Raw genomic sequence first — 20461 nt, forward strand, 5'->3', positions numbered from 1 at the left:
CTGGCAAAGTGCTATCCGCTCACAGTGACTGCAGCATTATTAAACTTTTTATGGTTATGTTTAGGCACTGGCAGCACTTACTTTAATGTTAGTGTCAGGGAAAGATTGTGGTCTATTTAGATAGAGAACAAGTCAGCAGCAGAGTCCAGGGATGAACCCTGGAGGTCGGGTACAGCCTGGACAGGCCACCAGTCAATCACATGAAAAGACAAAGCTAAGACAACACGCTGCGTCCAGTAATTAGCAAAGTACAGCCCCAGAGTATCTGATACTACACCGATCATAAATGAGCTGCCAACCTGTACTCGGGAGTCTTGGAAACCACAAAAACTGCCACCAAAACCAAGCAGCAGAGACGCCACACAGCTGCGCCCAGTGCACATCTGGTTAATCAATCACTTCTAATCCAGTTAACGAGGTCTTCTCGAGATCTAGGCTGAAATCAAGTGGATGTTTAAGCTTTGAAAGGAATATTTTTAAACATGTAGCAGGTCTGAAACACACTGAAGCCTTTTTAACACTGTTGAAATGATGGTTACATCTAACACAGACGTTTTCAACACTCATCTAAACCAAATCCAGCCGAGCTGTAACAGCTGGAGTCAGTGCATCATAAAGGAACATGAAGACAAGTTTAACACTTTGTGCTCCTGCTTTACATTTAAGCTTAAAGGAATCTCTGTCGTGTATAAATGCTGTGGTTTCACTCTGTGCTGGGTCACCTTCTGCTGTGCAGATTTTCCTGTAATTGAATAAACTTCCACCGTGTGACTCGTTAAACAGCCGTCGAACAATTAACAGCTGCAGTAATTTATGTTGAAATGAAACAGACCACACTGTTCCACCTTAGAAGCATGAATTTTTGCAATATGAACTAAACAAAGCAACGCTGTTAATTATTTCATACTGCTTACAAGCTTCAGGTGTTTTAGCAGCGTGTTTATCGAGGGTCTGACACCTCAGCATCATGGGAGGGCGACGTCAGATTTTAATCTGCTACTTTCTACAATGAGAGTGCAGCCGAGTCGATTAGTTGCCCTCAAAAAGAAGTTTTCAGTCAGACGTGCCTCCACCTTCGCTCCACATGCTCACTCAGTAGCGGCGTGCAACATGACGAGCGCTAACGCAGTCAAACATTTACTGTGGATACATCTTTCTAAAAAGCATCAGAGATTCCCCCTGAGCCTTCTTGGTGGATTATGATTGACAGCTGAGCCTGCAGGGGCCCACAGTGTAAACAAACCTGCGCTATTAGCTTACAAGCCAAGGATAGCGGTGTTAGCAGTGACGTTGAGGCGGGATCACAACATGTAGCATCCACCCTGACCAAGCCTGACATTTGTGGTTAAGCCCTTTAATGTGCCACAGCTCACTGGCTAACTAGCAAGTTAGCTTTTTAACTGATGTTAGCGAATTTGACATGTGTTCAAAGGTCCTTCAGTCAGGACTCTGGGCTCAATCACAGGAAGGTTCATGAGCAGCTGTCAGCCTCTTTGGTAAAACACACACACGCACACACACACAAACTGCCCTATCTTTTTGGTGATGGTTGTTGGGGCCACACGCTCCATGAGAGGTAAAAGTACTTCAGACTCTCGATACTTCTCTTAATATTTATGTATAAAACGCCTCTGAATTGACGTGTCGCCCAAACATCTGAAGCCAAACCTTCACCTCAAGTCTTACATTCAATAATTTCATTGGCTTAATGCAAACAGCTTATGCACAGACATGCGGGCGCAGCAGGAAACCCAAAAATACATAAATCTGACACTAATTTAATCTCAAAAGAGAGTACAGACCGATGCGAATCTGACAGAAAAAATAAAAAGAAATGTGCCATTTGATCTCAGTTGGACTTTAAAACAGGATCATATCAACATGAAGACGTCAGAGAGCTACAACCTTCATTCAGTGATATTTAATAAGAAGAAGAATAATACTGATCTTAAGTTTGTCATCATCAGGCGAAACTCATTAACTCATTTTACCACCTCAGCCTGACGACTGCATGAGTCTTATGTGTGTAAGTTCACTTGAGTTAATGTGTTTGTGTTGTCTGTGTGTGTGTGTGTGTGTGTGTGTGTGTGTGTGTGTGTGCGTGTGTGCGTGCATTCCCACTGAGCTGGGGACAGGGCCACAGGTGAGATCCCTCTAAATTACACACAAGTGGTCATTAATTATAGATGACACTTTGGTCACACAAACGATTTCATCCTCAAATGAGGTCCGAGGGCGGCCGCTGCTCAGGGCCACCACGCGTGTGTGTGTGTGTAAATGAGTGCGTGTGTGCATGTGTAAATTGGAGCGCCATCACCTGTGGCCCTGTTCCCAGCTCAGCAGGAAGCTCGCACACACCTACATGCGCACACACACATTAGCATGGGTGTGTTGATGGGTGCGTGTGTTGCTGAATCCCGCGGCCCCATCCAGCACATCGCAGGGCTTTGATGAACATACTCATTATGCTAAAGAGAGCGCCATGCCTGGGCTTCCCTGTGCCTTCAGGAAAGGTTAACTCAGGATGGTTACACAGCACAGCGAGAGCCTGTGGGCGCACGGGGGCACAGCGGCTCTGGAGCAGCGCGCTGATGGTGTTAGATGTCTCAGGACCAAAAATAGACGTGGGTATGCAGAGCAAATATCATGGGAACATCAAGGCGCCATCATCGACGCCACAGAATAAACAAACATCGCAGGTGAAGCCGAGGCAGCTTTCACGCTGCAGCAGAGAGGTCCCGAATCAGAAGTTTCCGCTCACAGATGTGACTGTATGATCAGCGTAAGGAGCGAAAAGCTGCACGGAGGCCAAGTTTTCAAAATATGATCAGCGCCACGAAGCTGCGTCCTGAGGTTTGTATCGGATCTAAACAGTGCAAATAGTATTTGCCAAACTAACATGCTAGCATTAGCATCAGGAGCAAAGTTTAAAAAGTTGCATTAAATAGGACTAAGGTAACGAAGGGATTCGTTCTGCCCTCTCTCCTTAAAAGACCTCTGGACCATGGCAAGCAGCGTCACCGCTGAGCGCCGCCTGCAGCGTGTTTCCATCTACAGTATGAAAGCAGTTCAGTGCTTGAGAGATCCAGCAGAGCGAATCTGAAACCCACAGACCTGCAATCAACGCTCGCCTTCTTATTAACTGTGACCACCGTCTTCTTCAAACCTGAAGTGTTTCAGTCACCTGACCGTAACCACAACTTAGCAGCTGATTCATTATGAACCACGAGGTTTTTGAGTTACTGAGCTGCTGTTTGTGGTTACCTGGAGCATGTTTTAACCATTTGGCTACTGGGCACCATCTTTCCTCAGAGTGCAGATGCTGTGGAGAGCGTTTCAGAAAATATCAATGTTCTTGTGTGGTGATACTGTTGAAACTCATGCTGCTGTAGCGCCACCTTCAGGCAGAACGCCATCAAACTGTGCAGCCTTACGTGAGGTTGGTGCGCACTCATCATCTAAATTTGGACGACTAAAGCTGCACATTGTTTAAGAGTTTGACATCTAGGAGAATTTTAAAGATGTGAAAAAAAACATCTTGAACCAGGAAGAGATTCAGATTCATTTGCGGCTCACGGTTCAGCTGTGATGCACGAAAAGGGTAAACCCAAGAAAACAATCACCTGTTTTTCATCATTGAATTTCATTCAAATCCACTGAATGTTTTCACAAAACAACAAACAGACCAAAAAACAGAAAGCAGGTGAAATGATTGACTTGATTGTTTGGGAACAATTTCACAGGAGAAATCGAAAGACGGACGCAGACATGATGTCTTCTTTCTCTTACTTTGACTAAAATTGCTCTCACGTTGTATTGAGTTCTGTCGTGGAGTAAAACGCAACTGAAAGTTACAGACGTGCAGAGAGAGTCATCTGAGCTGCAGACATGAAGCTCAGGAGGCCAGTAAAACAAATAAGACTGAAAGTGAAAGAGCACAAACTCCACCTCTCCGTCCTTGATTCTCTCGCTATCCGTCTCGTCCCCTCAGAGTCAGAGATTAGTGTGTAATTACAGGGAGATCAGCAAAAAAACAGGGGGGAGTAGTATATTTTAACAACGCGGTCGAGGAGGAGGAGGAGGAGGAGGTGGCGCGGCCCTCGTCACGGGCCGACTGATTGTCTGCTTTTAATCCTCAACCTCATTATCACCTCCAGGTCCGGCAGTGGCAGTAAATGAATCTATCTGCCGAGTGTCAAATCTTCACACCTTCGCCCTGGTAATCACCCCAAGGTGCAAATACATAAGATGGATAGAAGCAGAGAAATGAAGGGGGGGGGGGGGGTATGACCCCCATCAACAAAATCTCCTTATTTCATAATTAGCAAAAGCTACATGATGTTGTTTGGTTGGTAATTACAGCTGATTAAACATTCAGTTTCTTTAAGGTCAGTGCAGTGAAAAAATGTATAGATTTGGTCCACGAGGGAAGCGAGGAGCCATTACTGCTGCTGTCAGATTAAAAACCAATAATTCAACAATGCACGTCTTTCTTTGTCCCTCCAGGAGCGAAGGCGAGGTTAAAACATGCACAAAATACAAGACAAATGTAGAGAAAATAAGCGTTTTTATGAAAGGATGTCTAGAGATACAGTGTTATTTGATTTCTCACTCAGCGTCAAATGATCTGCCTTTATTCTAAAATACTGTCTGCTTGCATACTGACCTCTTTATCCATCAAAATATATTCAAATAACTGCACTTTGAATTAAGGATAAATTAAAGTGCAGCCTGAGATTTTGATTATTTATCCAGAAAATTATCTAATTTAATAGTATATGTACAATTATTTTCAATAAAATATTTGTTCTCCAAATCAGCTTTACAGTGACATTTCTTACTAACAATCAACTTTTCATTTATAAAATTAAAAAAATAAATCCCCTGTAAATCCGCCACTTCACCTTTGAGACATTTGAAAATATTTGAATTTAAGTTACAGGATAAATGAAAAAATTAGGTTTTATCTCACATCTGGACAAATGATAAAAAGCTGCTAACTGTGTTGGTTTGGCGTCACTGCTGTGATATTTCCGTGTATATTGTCAAATGTCAACATGCTGTTTGTGTATTTTTTGTGTGAAAAGAGGATTTAAATGCAGGAATTGATTCTTGAAAGCTTCATAAGTGAATCACATTTTTCCTCTGCATGTTATGGAAAACTTGTCCCGTCTCATGTGCTGTTATTTGATTTGTCATTATCACCGCTGTTGTTTTAATTATTATCTAAAGGCGTCATGCTAAGGAAAAGCCTGAATCTGTCACTATTACTTTCCTATTGAATGGAAATAATGGTGCTGAAAGCTTGTTAGCAGTTGCTCATTATTCCTCTCCTTCATTCTCGATAAAAACATACTTATTGCAGACTTGATAAGAGTGAAATAAAGTCTACGTCCCCCCACCCCCGAGACATTTTGCACGTTGCTTTCATTGTCACTGAAGTTCCTGAGAAAGAGCTTCCAGCTGCAGGAAAATGACTCGGTGATGAGTTGCAATATGCTTCCAATGGACACGAGCCCTTTGGACAAATCCAACAAAATCTGTGCTACCTTGAAAAACTATAATCATGCATTATTGAATTGGCAAGGATAGTGTGTAATAGAGAGATCCTAAACCCATTCCCCCTCTTGAATTATTAATTGGATTCAAATAACAGACAGAATAATTTTCTTAAAATATCTCAATCATTTTTCACAAAGGGCTTAAAATGGGGTAAAACAACAGAGATGCAGTCGGAGCGTCCTGCTGCTGCAAAGCGCCCAAAACAGGAAAACTGCTTCCCAAAGTCAGGACGTGGTGGAGGAACCACCACCTTTGTTTTGTTGGAAAATTAAATGTCTTTAACTGCACAGCCTCCTTGTTGTTGGCTCTTCTCCAACATCCAACAGCCCTCGTAACCATCGCTAACCATCACACCACAGGCCCATGTTCGCCATCCGCTTCCCTTTGGACCATTTTGTGTCTGCATATTCCAGCAACAAGCAGCAGAAGGATAGCTGGCTAAATGTTGTACTAAGGCCAGGGTAAAATATGATAATGAGTACAAATGGGATTATTAGGAGGCTGCGTGTCATCAGTCTGACTGATCCATGATGTCAAACTAGCCAAGCAAATTCAATTAGGCCTGCAATTACTCCCCGGCGCTAGTGGAGACGTATTGGGGACGTTAAATATTGATGGAAACATAGATGCCACATTTGTTCATCTCCAAAGGTGAACGCATCTCCTCGAGGTAATCACACATGCTAAGTATGAAGCCCGTCCATTCGTCACGCTGAGCAGCTACGCGTGAAGAGGTTCTGCAGACGCGCCGTCGGCCTGTTCGGGCTTCAGATTTGATGTGAGGAAATGGACTCATTTCAGTCTTTGTCGCTGGTTTAACAGTGAAAAATGCTGTTTATCTGGACACAAACCAGCACCAACATCAGCCCTAAATTCTGTCTTTTAGGTCTCCTGTTTAAAATCACTGATATGAAAATTTGTGAGACATTTTCATCATTTTCATCTCCAACGTCTGTGTTAAAAGCTCCATATTTAATCAGAAACCTGTGTTCTGAAGGTGTTGGAGCGAGTGATTAGACACTGCAGCTAGATAACTGATAATAACCTGGTCCTTGTGAAGTCAATCTGGAAATTCCCATCAGCAATCAGAAAACTAAAAGATGCAGATTATGGGAGCTGGAAGACATTTTTAAAGTTTCATTTCACCTTCTCGCCCTCCACAGAACGTAATAATGAGATTCTGTATGTCAGACCTACATACGAGCTCTCAGTTGAGTTAACGCAGTGGGTCGTGTTTTCTTCTATTTTAAATTTTAACAGATTTCCAGAACAACGTTTTTTATTTTTATGAGCCATTTCCTGCTTCCTAATGAGCGGGGAAGGGACAGCATGTAGTGGTACAAGCAGCCAATCAGCGTGAGCTCGCCGTGATCGTCCGTTCACTCAATGGATGCCGTGGAAACCAGACTCAAAGATGAAGAAGAACCGCTCGCAGAACACAAAAACCAATGTGATGGCTTCTAAGAATTCTTAAATTCTTCATACAAAACAGTTTTATAGCTGCAGTTTTACAGATGTTTCTAAATTTGGGGAGAGAGCTTTATGATTGATTTTTTTAGCTGCAGTACCGGGAGTGGCCACCGGGGCAAACCGGTATTAAGGCTGCAGGGTGGCGCCATCGTGCACGTAGTCACATCTTTGCTGGTTGTAGAAGTTTTCCACAACTAGCTGAGCACAGGTGTGATAGATAAGAGATATATTTAACTTGATTTTTCTTAAACTGAACAAAGAAGAAAGAAAAGGAGAAACATTTCATGTGTTGATGTGATGGTTTGATAAAAACACCTTTTTTTATTCTATAATTTTCAGCTGTTGTTTATAATCAGCAGAGCACTGGTAGCCTGAACGCGCCTCAGTGAGGTTTAACTGCTGTCACATTACTTTATGGTTTTATGGAGCCTGAGGCGAGCAGCTGGGGACCTCTGGGTTAATGCATCACCATAAACTGAGCCAAAGCAAACAGACACAAACTCACCTGCTGTTGAACTTCTCAGGATGCTTCTCCCTCATAATGTGGAAACGATGCGCAATGGACGCGTCCTGAAAGAGAGAATCAAACCCTCGTGAGTTTTATTTAATCTCTTTAAGGTTTACATTGTGAAAACACAACAAGATTTCCATCCCCTGAAACGCCTCCTCCTCCTCCTCCTCCATGTTCTTGTTTCTCGTTTAAACTTAAGAGCTCCTGTTGCAGCTCTCGAACGTGCTGTCTGCACTTTAAAGGCATGATGTTATATGATCACATTTACAGTTTGGCTCAACATCCGCACCTACAAATTTAATTATTTACATGCAACCGTCGCCTTTACATCCAGCACAACCTCTCCCTCATTAACTAACTTTGCCAACTTCTCACATGGTGCAGTTACACCTTGCGCGTCCCTTGTGTGTATTTCTATAAGCTGAAAGAAGCTGTGTGCAGGAGGTGGCGGCGGGGTTGAGCCCGGGATGGAGAGGTATTGACAGAAAGCCTGATGAACAGCATGCTGTCTCCACACAGGCTAATTAATTAAACTCACATTGTGAGTAATCACAGCTCCGAGCTAACCTACAGGATGCTGCCGACACCCCGGCAACCAAGTTGTTTTCTCTCGCCCTTCCTCCACCTCTCCTCTCTCTATCTGTCGCTCTATATGTCACCCTCGACCTTCCTCTCACCCTTTCCGATTTTCCCATCTCTCCCCCTCTCCCTCCCTGGGGCAAAAAGTGCAGCCTCATTGGGGTTCTTGGTGTTAAGGCGATACAGTTCATGTTACATGTTAGCGTGGTGTGACGGAGACGCTTCACCAGTTCACACCACCTCAGTCTGGGAAGACTTGTTCTCCACAAAAGAGTCGGGACGCTGCGGGAAACATAAATTACACAGAACGGGAAACCTTATCTCATCCTTTGTGACATCAACTCAACTGAAAACAACACAAAAAAACTTTAGATTTTATATTGAGCAACACGTTTCACAGACTGGGAAAGATGTGGAACGCTCCAGAAACACCTGTTTGGATCATTCCACAGGTAAACAGGGGAGAGGATCCTGATTAGGTGTGAAAGGGGAGTCCTGGACAGGAGGATTAGTCATGTGTAGAATAAGATATATATTTAGAATCAAACCCATAATGCAGCTTCTTTAAAATGAGACGGAGAACACATCTGAGTCTGTGGATTCTACCTGATCCGGTTTTTAGACCGGTCTGCAGTCATACGTGGCATCAGCCAACCCGACCACGAGGCGAACTCTGAACTGAGAGCCACGTTTCCATGGTAACATTCAGTGACGCCCGCTGACTGGCAACCAAACGACAACGAGGAAAACATGGCTCATAATCAGCGGTTCGCTATCAATGTCATGGAGCGAGTGATGAGGAGGGAAACGACCTTGGACTCCATCAGCGACTTAGCAGCGGCCATTGTTTCAGGGGCGAACCAAGCCATCCTCTGTGACAGTTTGGCCACATCTAACCTCTCAGGTTCAGTGTTTTCAAGTCTATTACATTTCCCTGATGGGGGGTCCTGGACGACACCTGCCCCCACAGCAGCAGGGTCAGAGGCCAACCCAAGGTTTTATGGAGGTGAAGTCACTCCTTCATCTGAAGAGTTTAAAAGTCGCCTACCTTCACTTTAAGAGTTTGGATCTGTGCACAACCTCTCCCTCAAATGCTCCTTCACGGCCTGATCAACTTCTTCTGAAGCTTTGTAATCAATTTAATGACTCATTATTGGAAACATGTGAAACAAAGCTGATAAACAGCTCCTGAAAAGTTCTGTTAGATATGTGGTTTTCACAGATGACAAAACGATTTGGAAATAATGAGTAAGCTTATCAATACCAAGTGGCCACAATGTCTGATATTTTATGGAAGTTTCACTGATTATTTGATTGATTATATAAACCGTTCAAATGCACTGGAGGAGCACAAAACTGCTGCCTGAGCAGGAAAGCTGTATAATCATATTATTACTTTGAACGAGATGTTTAGTCCAAAAAAAAAAAAAAAACCATAATTAAGTTGAAATCCAAATATATATGAGGTCAATTATGTCCTAAAGTATGCAGAGTACCTCGAGAACAGACTGCAGAACACAAGGACTGACAACACCGAGACTTCCTTTAATTTACACTTCTAAGTCGGTGTCAGCAGAAAAATGCTGGCAAGGCCTTCGTGGAAAACAAACTTGTCCGGCTGTGAAAACATCTCAGGAAAGAGTGGGGGAAAGTTGCTGTAAACTTTCGGGCTGGTCCCCCCTCCCCTCCCCCATTTCCACTGAAGCAATCTGTTTTGACCCACTCCATTTTGAGTGGCACCATTGAAACAGCACGTACAGGGAGGACCCCCTGCTAGCTCTCTGTACAGAAATTTAGGAGAAGCCAAAAGAGAAAAATCAATGGAGCTTCTCTTGATGTCTCTTCAAGACGCTGTAAGCAGAAGACCAAAAGAATCCTTCAAGATCCCCGCAGACTCACCTCACGCTTCCAACGCGAGCCAGAAAGGTGAGATGATGGATATATCTGAGAGATTGTAACTTGATTTTCTTACAAACAGGACAATAGCTGCAAACAAGAGAGCAGAAGCGAGGAGAGGTTGTCTCCCCTTTGGTTTGGGGTCTATTATCTGAGATCTGTACAAGTGGAGCTGCGGCTTTTGCAACAGTAAACAGCGATTTCAAGCAAGCGGGAGTGATAAAGGCCTTTGTCACTCTGCATCGATGCTGCGTTTGTACAACGCTGATTCCAAGAAGAAGTTGAGAAAACAAACTGTTTAGCAAACACGGTTTTATGAAGCGATGCTGAGCCAAGCAGCAACATCCTTCATCCAGTCGCGTGTTTAAAGAAGAAAAATCAATTTAAAAATGAGTTTTTCTTTCTTTCACTCCCGAAAGAAACGTATGTGCTAGCAAACCAAGATCTTTACGAGGCGAGGCGTCAAGTTTTAGCCTCGGTGTGGACAGTAACTGGAGCCGTTCACCTTCACTTTCCTTCAGCTGTTTCATTTGAAGGATGAAACATGGGAAAGTGTGTCAGGACACTGTGACAGCGACAGGTGCCCTCACAGGTGCGCACTTTGAACTTTCAGCCTGGTGTTGGCAAACGCTTTGAAGGAGTTCTGTTGCAGGAAATTATTTTTTATGTTTATACATGTGTGTCAGTAAAGACAATGTTAAAAATATTTTTTTTTGAGTTGCCTAAATGATTGAATTTTCTCTGAAATACTCAAGTCCGAGTTGATCGCACATCCTGAGGACTATTCTCCGAGAGGTCCTCCCCAATAGAACCGATCAAATCCAAAATCCTTACTTTTACTTGATTTCAGTTTGAGTTTGAGCTTTTCAATGTGAATTGGCTGCCTTTGAAACAACCAGGCTCTTAGTTTCAGTTTTAAGTATTGTTCAAGTTCAAAGGGAACAGCAGCGCAGAAGGTTCATTTAGCAGCTGGAATCTTTTCATCACATCACATGACCTCTTCTTCGACTGTTCATGCTGGTTTACGAGCTCAGGTTCAAAGTTTATTCTTTTGGATAACTCCATCTGCTGTTGAAGATTATTTGGCGTAACGGAAAGCTCCAGAAAAGTGACTAAATGGACCTTGTGGTCAGCCTCAACTGCTGTTTCCAAGGTTGGAAATTAACTTTGAACTAAGCTCAGCAGCACCGTGACAGACACGTGACCTCCACCTGTATGAGGCCACAGCGGCGACTTTAAATTCTGGCATCGGAAATAAAATCTGGCATTGAAAAAGAAAACACCCCAAACATCTACTGATGAAGATCATGAGATGCGACCGAAAGCTTCAGGATCCCCACTAAAATAAAACAAAATAAATTTACTGTACTACACCTCTCACCTGCCGCCTCACTGAGTATTAAAACAAAAACCCAAATAATCCTGTAGCAGTCAGTCGCAGCATCAACACGTGCAGGACACACTCACATCCTCACGCCTTGACCCCCTCGCGGCGGTGGGATGTCGTCAGCTCACTCACTCTCTCTCTCCCCCTAGCTGCCCTCAAATAATTACCAATGTAAAAATCTGGCACCCAAATTAATACAGGACATGTGTAATGTCCTCTCATAGCTCAAAGTTTAGTCCAATTATGAGTGGGCCCCAGCGGTTTGATGTGCCTTTCAGTATGGGGGAGAATAATGGCTTTGACAGGAGCACCAGGGTCATTAGGGCGACTGACTGCATTATGGTAGTGGAGTGTGCTCAGTGATTAGTTCTGTCTCTCACCCCTGGCCCTGATTGAGATCATTACACTTCACGTCACTTCCACATCCTCCCAAAGGGATGGCGCCATTAATTCTCAATCCCACTGGGCCGTGGCAGAAGGTTAGGTTGGAAGAATTTACCAAAAAAAAAAAAAAGGTCTTTTTTTTTTGGTAAAGGAAGAAGAATCTCCTTCCACCTCTTACCTGCACCGCTTCGGGGCTGAAATGATTTGAAAATGAAGACGCTGGCAGTTTGTTTGACACCAATGATCTGAGTGTGAGCGGCATGAGAACAAGCAGTCAAATCGACATCCAACAGGACTTCTCGTTAAAGGACTTCAGATTGGAGCAAACGCTGGCGGTGGCGCTTCACGTCCACGGCGGCTGCGACTGCTGAGGTTTTGATTTCAACAATGTCATTACAGAAACAATCCGCCCTTCATCTGCATAATCTCTGAGGTAATTATTAGCTTGACTTGTCGCATAATCTTTATTGTAATTTTTTTTTTTTTTCAGTCGACGGGAAGCAAAAAAATCTGATGCAAAATGTGTCACAAAATATTATATCACACTCGAATCCATAGAGAGCTCAAAGTCTTCTTAATCCCCCACAAACAACTTCATTTGTCATCATCACGCCTGCAGGGCGCTAATCCCACTAACAGAGCAAAGACAACAGGACTTATAATGACTTCATGAGCAGGCGGGCCGAAGACGTTCTCCGCTAATCTTCTCCCTGAGTTCAGTTGAGTGTCGAGGAATCAACCGGTCGCATCGAACATCAGAACTTACCGTCACTTTTGGGCTTTTGTGGCTTTCCTTAACAGAATGAAGGGGAGCCAACGTTCAGTGTGATGAAATGAAAAGTTTTTCTAAAATCACGGCATTTCTGCCAGGCCCGTCAGGCCCACCCACTTGTACACCTGGCCCACCCTAAATGACTTTGAGATTTTTCTTAACATTTATTTTAAGGATTAAAAAATTAATAAAACCCTTAAAGCAAAAATGCTTCCATTTGAAAAAAAAATAAAAAAAAAATACATATAACACTTATTCGGTTATTATCACATGAGGTCTCGCCCAGTCGCAGCGGGCCATCATTGGTCATCCCAGACATGTTACGCTCGCGCACGCACATCACAATCTGCCGGTTGTTCGGCAAAGAATGGTGACTGAGAAGGCCGGTGGATTCTATCGTCGGCACAGGCTGCTACAGTTGAATGAATCGCTATGGCTGTTTGAATACAGCAACACGTCATTTTCCAACTATGTAGACACGGTGTATTTAGGAAAGCATATCATTGCTTTTTTATATACCTGCAAATGCTTTTCCCATCAAAACCAGAACTTGTAGAAACTGTAGACAACACGGGAGGTAGAGCTAAATACTCCTGCCTGACTTGACTGTCTTCAGATGACCTTCACAGACAGTAAAGGTCATGAAAGAACAGCTCGCTCTCTCTCCTGTGAAAAGTCAGTGTAGCTCACCCAGTCCTCTGATCGCTCAATTCAAAGAGTGATCCAGTCAGATCAAAGAAAAATGAATTGACAGCCATTCAAATGTCTGCTTTCGTAATGAATTGATGTATTGATCCACTCGATCCAAAGTGAAAATACAGATAGTGACATACTAGTACTAGATACGTACTAGTCGCCCTCCACAGCCTGATACCAGTCATTTTTGTTGGAAACCAGTTGGAAACAGAATCAAGAGGCCCACCCAAAGTAACTGTGGCCCACCCGAAACTGAAATCCTGTTGCTGTGCCTGATTTCTGCCCTGAGAATCATTCACACCTGATCTTGTCTCATCTTCTGTCTCTGATCTTCTGACTGGCCTCTCATGTGGATCTGAGGTTCATACTCCTGTTCTGTCTTTGCTTCTAGACTTTGGCATCGCTCTGTTTTTACGGATGTTTTGTTGAGTTTCTGGTTTTGTGTGAATCCTTCAGGCCTAAAAATGTGCTGAATAAATGTCCTGCCTCATAAAATATTTGGAAAGCTGGTTTCGTAAATATTCCTGTACTTGTTTGCATTGTTACAGACACCAGAGTTACATCCAGTTCACTTCAGTTTTGTCTCGTTATTGAACAGGACACTGCCGCTGTGCAACCAGCCTCTATACGAGGGGACAGTGATGACGGTGAGCAGAAGGTTTATATCTGTTAGAAACGCTCACTGTGTCAGATTGAGATTAAGCCACTACAGAGTCTTAAATTCAGAAATTCTTGCTTGTTGGTCCCAGACCAATCATAAGCTGTCGTCTTTTACGACTTGCGTGATGTCACTGTGGTGGACTTCCTATAGGGTTAGGGTTAGATGGGCCAGATGGGTCGGCCCATTGCAAGCAATGTGGGGAAAGAATTGTGGGTAAAAAGTTCGACCACCTTGATATTCGAGCGGCGATTTGATAGGGCGTTACCAGTCCCACACTACCTGTACTGTAAGGCAGGTACAGGAAGAGGAGCCGACCATCTTCGTCTCCCCCCACACCTTCAAGTGGATCCGTCCAGCCATGTCGGAGGTGGAGCGGGAGATAATCAAATGAGATTGAGACAAGAAAGAGCGGTAATCCAGGTGAAAAGGATGAAGGAGCGAACAAAGTCAAAAGGTGGAGCAGAATATATCGTTCCAGATTCAGACCCTGCCTGAGTGAATCTTAAAACTTCTGACGTGCAGACATTAGCAGATTTTCAGACTTTTTAAGGTTAAAAGCAGTTTTTTTTCCTTTTTCCTCCCGGGCACTTCACATGTTGGCATGCATTCACATCGTCCTGTTTTTGGCTCATTCTGTCTTCAAAATCCACAGAAGAAATACGATTTGAAACAAAAGAAGAAGAAACGTGTGTTTACATCTACGGCTGGAAATGAATGCACTTAAACACCAGGACGAGATGTACTTCACACTGTAACCACTTCCCCCTGCACACATCACCATATGTTCAGCACTGCAGACAGATTACAGCCACTGCTCTCCTCTATCACAATGTTAACAAGAGCTGTCCTCTAATATCCTCTAACATCGTCATTAGGGGCCCAGGCTGGAGGTGTTATTCAACTAACATTTGTAAGGCCATGCATCACTTATGTCCCTGCCACGGTCTGCTCCAATCTCACAACATCGAGTGGCTCCCTCCTCTACCACCTGCAAATGTCAATTACCATATTTCCCCCTGACATTTATCAGTAATGGCTAACATGAGCTACGTGAAATAAGTGTCATTATGGCGGAGATGGACGGGGGGTGGGGGGTGCTGATGGCGGCCTGACACCATGCAGATACACAACAAGGCTTGTTTACCAATCAGAGACGGTTGAGGTTTGAGCACATCTCAATAAAGGCCTAACCAGAATGTGATCAAAGCAAATAATTGAGTGATTATGCTGTTACTGCAGGTACTGCGTCAGGTTTGTTTTTCCCATTCAACCTTTAACAGAACCAAGAATTATTGACAGAAAGGATTTAATTTGCAGTCCGTCAGTCAGTCCGTTCGTTTGTGGCGTCTGTCTTCGCTCTGTTTGGGTTTGGGTTAAGCTCCTCACTGGCCCCTGTGAGACTCTTCATCGCCGTCATTTCACTGAACTTTGGCGTGGAAAAGGACTAACATCAGCTCAAACCTGCGGCACTGCTGCGACCCTGCAGAGAAGTCTGAACTCTCATTGGACGGTCAGTGTCAGTGTTTGAGCTCACACTAATGAACCTGATCTGCTTTAAAAGATCCGAAAGAAACAAAAGTTTTAAGAAACCAGGAGGTGAAATGAGTGGGATATGGAAGAAGAGATGCTCCTGCAACACTGCTTTCTGTGCCATGATGGTGCAACAATCAATATAGTAACATTATAATCAGCTTATTTGTACTGTTACTGTCCACTTTATCATCTATTGTTCATCCAGTAACGCAGTTTTTAACATGTACATTCATCACAACAGAAATACCTGCACAGGGTAAATTTTGTTGTTTCATATTTTTGTGCTATTTAACTTGTTTGTCTTCTTCTTTTGTCTTTTTGTCCTCACTGAGCTTTAAGTCCTTTTTTCCTGTGCAAGTACATTCAGTGTAATGTTTAAAGCACTGTCAAATTGCTTATATGTGCACACAAATTTGGCCAGTAAAGCTGATTCTGGTTTATTTTAGCATTTGCAGGTTAAATTTGGTAATAAAAGTAAAACAATAATAATAATAATCACATTGTAAGTCTAATTTACCAACTGGACCAAATGTAGTTTACCTCTGATTTGTGCATTTTCAACACAATATCAAAGATGTTGTTTTATAGTAAAGAAAATGCAGAAGATAACGACTTTTACACAAACACACATACAGTTTTTTTTTAATTTGGAGTGATTTAACTTTGTTGTTTTATCTTTGGTAATTCCATATTTTCTTCCTGCTGGTTTTATTGCTATTATTTTCAATATTTTAGACTTTTCTGAAATGTTTTAGGGATTGTTTATTTCTGTTTCTGGCCTAACATTGTCTTTAATCCTGTTTTACACCTCTTGCAACAAACACATTTCTTATTATTAACATTATTATTCTAACTGGTTTTCTTATTTGGACTATGAGCGGGGCTCATTTGTTTGCTTTTATCTTTTTAATCTGGGTATTTACCTTGTTTATTTTGATTATTAATAAAGTGTTAAAAATTTTATAAAAAGCCACCAGAAAAACATCATTTGGGATGCAGAAACTAAACAGTTTAACAGATTTTTTTCCTGCTTTGAAGTCGGTTAGATTTGACACGTAGAAGTGAGACTCACCATGATCCTGATCTCACTGAGGTGTTTGTTGTAATGAGGGCACGGCTGCTTTATTTTGCTGGGCAACATGGAATCGACTGTCAATCGCTTCACAGATACACAGAAGAGCAGCTATGTTCAAGCAGCCAAAGATGATCTGACGTATTTACAGGAAAATGCTGTGATCAGTTTCCTCTTGCAGCAGGAAACACGACAGGGTTTCAGCTAATAAAGATGTTTTATTCCACTCAGGGCTTGTCTTTCACGCTCTTTCCTGTTTGCATTTGTTGTGGCCCTCGACTCCTAACAGCACTTTCAGTTCTCTGAGTTTGAGGAGATCTTCCTCTTTGTGGTTTTCATTTATGAAAACATTTAAACTGTCTGCAGCAAACCTTGAGTATGAACCACTGAACTCATGAACTCCACACTAACACAAGCATCATCCCTCATGTGACTGTTCCTTCTCTCCCGCCCCATCAACGCTGCCTGAAGCCCGACTCACCACTCCGATGGAGAAGTAGTTGTTTACGATGCTGTAAGGCACCGGGTCGCCTCGCTCATCCTTGTCTGTGGGTGTGACATCAATCTTCCAGCGATCCAGCATCACCTCCGAACTGTTCTCGATGTCCCGCATTATCTTCAGCAGGCTCTCGCCCTCGTAGCCTCGGGAAGAGAGGGAACAGAGAACGTGTTAAAACGGGTCTGGAAAAGCTTGGATGATGCTTCACATGCAGCAAAGCACCTCTGAGCACTTCCGGGGTCATTGATTCATCGGGCTGATATTGGCTGCTGTCAAATATCGGACATTGATCAACCATGTAGTGTTAACATGACGGTCCTCCCCGAAGCTCAGCAACAGAAAAGAGATTTGTGCATCCAGAAACGATTATTTACAGACTCATTATTGACTTAACATGCAGCTACAGCTCCAGTGTATTGAAGATTGAAATTTGTCTGACTAGAATTAAAGGAAAACATGGAATCTGTTGAACTGTGCTCCATATATTCCCAGTTTGGGTCTCCCACCTCTCAGATTCAGTTAAAAGATAAAGAACTGATGCATCAACTGAAAAATCAACTATTCTGATAACGGATTCATCACTTATCTTATCGTCTATCTTTAAGTAAAAGTCCAAACGCTCTCTGGCTGCAGCTTCTCAAACGTGAGGATTTTCTCTGTTTTAAGATTAGAAACTTGATGTCTTTGAATTTGGTTTTGAAAAAACAAAAAAACTTGACATTTCACAGACATTAATTGATTGATTAATCTAGAAACTAACCTGCTGATGAATCGATCATGATAATAAATGTAATTTGCAGCCTTGTCGTTACTCCCTGAGCTTCCTCCCATTAACGCTAATAATAATTATGATAATAATGAAATGTCATAACAAAGCATACTTATGTATTTAATGTAAAAAAGGTGAATTGAGGCCACGCATTTCACTGCAATGTGTCTATTTTCTGTCAGTACCTCCTCCCCATCGCAGACATCTTGCCAGGTCGTTGCCCGTGCCAAGAGGAAGTATGCACACGGGGGGGTTCCTGTCCAGGTTGGCCTTATCTGGAGCAGCGGGACAAATATCACAACATGATGCGAAACGAGGCCAAACAAAGAAAACAAACTCACTGCAAAGACTTGCAAAGAAAGCATCAAATCCATTTTGCAGCCCTACTTGTAAAAGTCAATGTGAATGTGGACTCGTTCAGTCTATTTCAAGAGACACATTTTGCCCGAAGGTTATTACCTCTCTTTGTTTTGATTGATAAAAAATTGAGGCAATTTTTGAGAGCCAGAAGAAGTAACACATCTTCAAGACCAAATAGAGGCGGCCAGGTGATTCTTTTTTTTCCTCAAATGATGACTAGAATGTTGTTTTCCAACTCATGTAATCACCCCATTTTACCACCCCTGAATACACACTCTTGGACATAATTAAAGTGTTTATATACAGACCATAAAGTACACTTTACCATTTCAGGCTGAACAGCACGAGTGATGCCGGCTTTGAAAACTAATAAAAACAAATGCAATTTTTGCCTTAAAAGGAAATGGAGTATTTAAGTTCCACGATGTTGTACGTGATCAGACGGTATGAGTAAATATCCCAGAGCACCAGGAGGCTTGGCCGTTTGCATTGTGTGTAAAAGAAGGGTTTCTGTGGACCCTCAGTACCTATGAAGTCCAGGATCCAGCCCACGGTGCCGTCCCCTCCGCAGGCCAGCACTCTGAAATCTGGAACATCTCTGAAGAAGTTCAGCCTGCAAACGACAAACACACAACAAGCTGTTTGAAAGACGTTAACATTTATTCCTAAATACGCTTCTTTTTTTATTCCTTATGCCCATTTTACACTGCCGGAGAGTAAATAAGTACATTTACTCAGTTTTGAGGTACTTGTACTCTGAGTACTTCCATTTTCTGCTATTTTATACCACATTTCAGAGGGATATATGATACTTCTTACTCCTTTTCAGTACTAAAGGTGTCGCAGTGTGCTAAAAAGTGACACCAAAGAGTGAGAACAGGTTGTTTGGAGTCTCACAGACTCACAGGTAATAATAATAATAATAATAATAATAATAATAATAATAATAATAATAATAATAATAATAATAAATAAACCCTTTTCCTCTTCTGACCTTGTTAAGACTCAACATGTAGAAAAGTATTGAGGTGATGATCCTTCTCTCTGCCACAAACCAACCTTTCATGTTTGATGTTGTTAAATCAAATAAGGACATTTTCCATGTTTTAGATGTTATATGAGTTGCACATAAACAAATGTATTAAAGCCGTTTTTAGAAAGTAATTCATAGACATGTTTATGAAGTTTCTTATCCAACAGCACACAGGGATGCTTCTTATGTCTCCTCTTATGAGCAGGCGGTTATAAAACTCCAGCTAACAGATATCCAGACAGACTTATTTGGGTTTGGTGCTGCGTTAGAGCTCTGTAAACATAAATCAGATACAGAGCAGATGAAAGTCCATTATATCAGATCACGTTTTACAGCCGGAGTCTCCGAGAGCCTATAAAGAAATAATGAACCGTGCTTATGAGTAATTTAAAAATCAGGAAAAGACGCAAAGCATCAAGCTGATAAAACTAATTTAAGTTGAGTTTTTCAAACGGCTCAAAAGGCCCCAAATATCTCTATCAATTATTTCTATTTTCACTCAACCTGTACCTTCATTCTGTTCATTTTCTAAATTTTCCTCTGGATGTGATTAAAAAAAAGTTTCTTTCATGTGATAGTTGATTTTCATTTTCATTCTGCTTTTAAAAATAAATTAAAATTGACATATTTTGTTCACGTGCTCACAGAAATGAAGCTTAATTCAGACATTTCTCTCAGCCTTTCTGACAATGAGAGTCATCACATAACAGACCGAGTGCACATCACAAGCATATTTTTGAGCCCGCTGCTTCACTGCAAACTCCCTCTAATCCCACAAAATAACACATGTCGCACTGACAATTATTCATCCAGCGAGCTAGCCTGCCTGTTGGAAGCCTAATTGGATCATGACAGGCAATGTTCAGGCCAACTTCTTCCGTTCCTTCACAATAACAAAGCCCTAACTGAATGAGCCAGCCTCTGAGCCTCGTATGGCGGGTAAATGATTCGCTCAATTACTCTCCAACTGGGACCACAAACCATATTAGACGCAAAACAGACGGCCGCAAACATGAAAGGCAACTTTGGGGATATTTAAATACCAAGAAACAAACACTTAATTTGCTGTAATTGCATTAGCGAGGCAGCTAATTGACAGCAGTGCGTGCGGCTGCCTCGGCCTGCCGTGTCTGACGGTGACCGTTCACCTCGCTAATGTGAGCTGCGGTCAGCACACTTGGCCAAATATTAACGAGGTTACAGCGGGGCGAGGTCATCGGCTCTGGGGAGAGAGGGGATGCAGGTGACGTTTGAGGCGAGGTCAGCTCCAAAAAGTC

At 42.6% G+C, this 20461-nt stretch overlaps 1 protein-coding gene across 1 annotated transcript in view; it reads right to left on the reverse strand.

The window, feature by feature from the left end:
- Window positions 1–20461, reverse strand: part of dgkb (diacylglycerol kinase, beta) — a 65526-nt gene that overhangs the window by 17390 nt on the left and 27675 nt on the right. Inside the window, exons 17-20 of the mRNA XM_070967221.1 lie at window positions 18679–18764; window positions 17977–18066; window positions 17005–17165; window positions 7538–7602 (exon numbers count right to left, since the gene is read on the reverse strand). Of these exons, the coding sequence (XP_070823322.1) occupies window positions 7538–7602; window positions 17005–17165; window positions 17977–18066; window positions 18679–18764 (402 nt within the window). The remainder of the gene's footprint in view (window positions 1–7537; window positions 7603–17004; window positions 17166–17976; window positions 18067–18678; window positions 18765–20461) is intronic.

This window comes from Chaetodon trifascialis, chromosome 7 (assembly GCF_039877785.1).
Source record: "Chaetodon trifascialis isolate fChaTrf1 chromosome 7, fChaTrf1.hap1, whole genome shotgun sequence".
NCBI lineage: Eukaryota > Metazoa > Chordata > Actinopteri > Chaetodontiformes > Chaetodontidae > Chaetodon > Chaetodon trifascialis.